The sequence below is a fragment of the Penaeus chinensis genome, chromosome 43, assembly GCF_019202785.1.
Source record: "Penaeus chinensis breed Huanghai No. 1 chromosome 43, ASM1920278v2, whole genome shotgun sequence".
Taxonomy (NCBI): domain Eukaryota; kingdom Metazoa; phylum Arthropoda; class Malacostraca; order Decapoda; family Penaeidae; genus Penaeus; species Penaeus chinensis.
Window position 1 is genome coordinate 18989266 of NC_061861.1, and position 3597 is coordinate 18992862.

General features: G+C 37.0%; 1 protein-coding gene across 2 annotated transcripts in view; it reads right to left on the minus strand.

Moving 5' to 3' along the window:
- Positions 1–1323: 1323 nt before the first annotated feature.
- The window catches only part of LOC125024581, a 14225-nt gene continuing 11951 nt past the window's right edge, over positions 1324–3597 (minus strand). For both annotated transcript variants that reach the window (XM_047612385.1, XM_047612386.1), the window contains exon 5: positions 1324–1471. In XM_047612385.1, coding sequence (XP_047468341.1) covers positions 1345–1471 — 127 coding nt within the window. In that variant the 3' untranslated portion in view covers positions 1324–1344. The remainder of the gene's footprint in view (positions 1472–3597) is intronic.

A 3597-nucleotide genomic window follows, 5' to 3' on the forward strand; every position in this document is an offset into this window, starting at 1 on the left:
CTCTCCAGTCTTTGATAAACAATTCTTTTCTCCTGATTACTCTATTGAAAGCAATTTTTCTGCTTCCACAGTTTTCTTCCAAAACCCTTTATACATTCTTGGACAGACTATAAAAAAAGATAAATCAATAACCAAAGAAAATAAAAAAGGTAAAAATAGATAATAACAATAAATTAAGTTTAAGACTGAAATCTTAAGGGAAACAAGCCTAAACTTTATAAGAAAATGTGTTCGAGCGTAAATCCAATTTCTCGCTTCATTTAGCATACGGTCTTGGAGAAATAAAATCAATGGCGACTTTTACGGGCGTTATAGAGGTTAAATTTTCGTGATAAATGTAGAATGAAAATTAATGATTACAAAGTGTCATTAATTATATGTAATGCTGTAATTTTCGAAAAGTCTCGTTTACACCTTTAATTAGATTCATCATAATGATCACTATACTTATCAAGATGTATGCTTATTCACAATTTTTCTTCTACCTATTTTTCCAGATTTTGAATACAACGACTATTGGCTGATTGATGAAAAAAAAAAAAGTTTGAAAAGATTATCATTTATTTTCAATCAAACTTTTTTATTATTATTATTCCTGTGACGTGTCAAAAAAAAAAAAAAAAAAAAAATGCTGGATTTAATATTTGTAGAAAGACCGGGAAAGTGATAATCAAAGGGTACTTTAAATTTTATAATGGTTTCCCTCACCAATTTCCCGCCAAATTTTCGATTCGTGCTGTTTTATCGATTATCACAACAAACACAACAAACAAAACAAACACACAATAAAAACAATCAGTCTTACAGTCTGTTTTTTTTTTTTTTTTTATAATGGTGATAATCCTGTAATTTGTTTTTATTAGAAAATATGCAAAATGCTAGATAATCATGGTATTAATTAATAAACAAATCCAAATGTATACTTTTTTTGCTTACTTTCCAAATGTCAGATGATATTGTTACAATGATAATATTCAATATATATTTCTTTTAGTTTAAGAGCAGCAGAAAACATGAACATAAGGAATGAATTAGATAAATAGATAACAATGATAAATAAATGGTATAAAGAGAGAACGAGAGAGAAACAGAGAGAGAGAAATAACTAGAGAGAGAGAGAGAGATAACTAGAGAGAAATAGAGATATATAACTAGAGATAACTAGAGACAAAGAGAAAGAAATGGAGAGAGAGAGAAATATAATATATATATATATATATATATATATATATATATATATATATATATATATACACATGACAGAGAGAAAAAAGAAAGAGACGGAAAGACAGCAAAAAGAAGGGCCAAATAAATCACCATAACTAAAATCCACAAACTCCTTTATTACACATTTAACTGTAAATCTTCTCTCGCTCTCAAGGCAAACACCTCAAAGGTTTCGAGCAGCGTCGACCACAGAGAATTGTCCTCCACGTAGGTCCGAGCGCCGGCAGCCATCTTGCTCGCTAACCTGAGAAAAAAAAAAAAAAAAAAGAGAAAAAATATATAAAAAAAACAAATAGATACAATAAAAGAATGAGAGAAAATGAAAATGTGGGGAAAATTTTGCTCGCTAACCTGAGAGAGAAAAAAAGAATAGAGAATAAATAAATAAATAAAACAAATAAATACAATAATAGTATGAGAGAAAATGAAAATGTGGAAAAAATTAGAATAGAGAGAAAACATTAAATTAAAATAAATGAGAGAAAATGAAAACGTGGACGAAGTAGAATAGAAAAACAAATAAATAAATAAATAAAAAAGAATGGGAGAAAATGAAAACGTGGAAAACTAGAATAGAGAAAAAATAGAAATAAATAAAAAATATAAGAATAGAAAAAAAATACAAAAAAGAAAAAAAAATGCGGAAATAGAAGAAAATATCAAATACAAAAAAAGAAAAAAAAAAAGAATCAGAGAAAATGAAAACGTGGAAGAAATAGAATAGAAAAAAACATAAAAAAACAAAAAATGAGAAAACGAAATGAAAAAAAAAAGAGAAAATAAAAGAAAACAAAGAAAGAAATAAGAGAACGTAAAAAAAGAAAAAAGTTATGAGAAACCATAAGAACAGATAATTATGATGATAATGATAAGTAAATGAGGAGGGAAGAGGGAAGAAGGATGAAACAGGGAGATAGGGAGGATGGAGGTAGGAGGAAGGACGAAACAAGGAGGAGGGAGGAAGAAGGGAGAAGGGAGGAGGAAGAAGGAAGAGGGGAGGAGGAAGGACGAAATAAGGAGGGAGGGAGGAAGGAAAGAAGGAGGGAGGGAGGAAGGAAAGAAGGAGGGAGGGAGGGAGGGAGGGAGGGAGGGGGGGAGGGGGGGAGGAGGGAGGGGGAGGAAGGGGGAGGGAGGGAGGGAGGAGGAAGGAGGAGGAAGGGGGAGGGAGGGAGGGAGGGAGGGAGGAGGAGGAAGGAGGAGGAGGAAGGGAGGAGGAGGAAGGAGGAGGAGGAAGGGAGGAGGAGGAAGAGAGGAGGAAGGGAGGAGGAAGGAGGAGGAGGAAGGGAGGAGGAGGAAGGGAGGAGGAAGGGAGGAGGAAGGAGGAGGAGGAAGGGAGGAGGAAGGAGCAAGGAGCAAGGAGGAAGCAGGAAGGAGGACGAAGGAAAGGAGGTGGAACAAGGAATGAGGAAAGACGCAATACGAAGGACGAACGGGAATGGGAAAGGGAAGGAGAAAGGACGAAGGGAAATGGAAAGAGAAGAGGAGGACCGAGGAGGAAGAGAGGCGGGAGAGAGAGAGAAGCGAACAGGACCCTAACCTGATGATCCATTCTTTCGAGAACAAAAAAGCCACTCCACAGGTGATAAAATTAAACGAAGTAATCATTCGTAAAACGACAAAAAAAAAAAAAGAAAGAAAAAGAAAAAGAAAAAGTAGCAGCAGGGCTTCTGACGCCATTTTACAACAACAACAACAACAACAAACTAAATTTAAACGACGGAAAGGCAAGAATTGCTTGCAGACCCGAGTACAGTGGCTGATAACATGTCCCCGACTTGTTACTTCGTGATTCCAGGGACGGCGAACCTGAGTGGCATGTCAAGTATAAGTGGGAATTCCGGGTAGCCATTTTGGGAATCCGGTGAGGAGAGAGGTAGAAAGGGCGTGTGCGTGAGTGTGTGTGTTTAGGCGTATGCATGTGTGTGTGTTTAGGCGTATGCATGTGTGTGTGTTTAGGCGTATGCATGTGTGTGTGTTTAGGCGTATGCATGTGTGTGTGTTTAGGCGTATGCATGTGTGTGTGTTTAGGCGTATGCATGTGTGTGTGTTTAGGCGTATGCATGTGTGTGTGTTTAGGCGTATGCATCTGTGTGTGTTTAGGCGTATGCATGTGTGTGTGTTTAGGCGTATGCATGTGTGTGTGTTTAGGCGTATGCATGTGTGTGTGTTTAGGCGTATGCATGTGTGTGTGTTTAGGCGTATGCATGTGCGTGTGTTTAGGCGTATGCATGTGCGTGTGTTTAGGCGTATGCATGTGCGTGTGTTTAGGCGTATGCATGTGCGTGTGTTTAGGCGTATGCATGTGCGTGTGTTTAGGCGTATGCATGTGCGTGTGTTTAGGCGTATGCATGTGCGTGTGTTTAGGCGTAT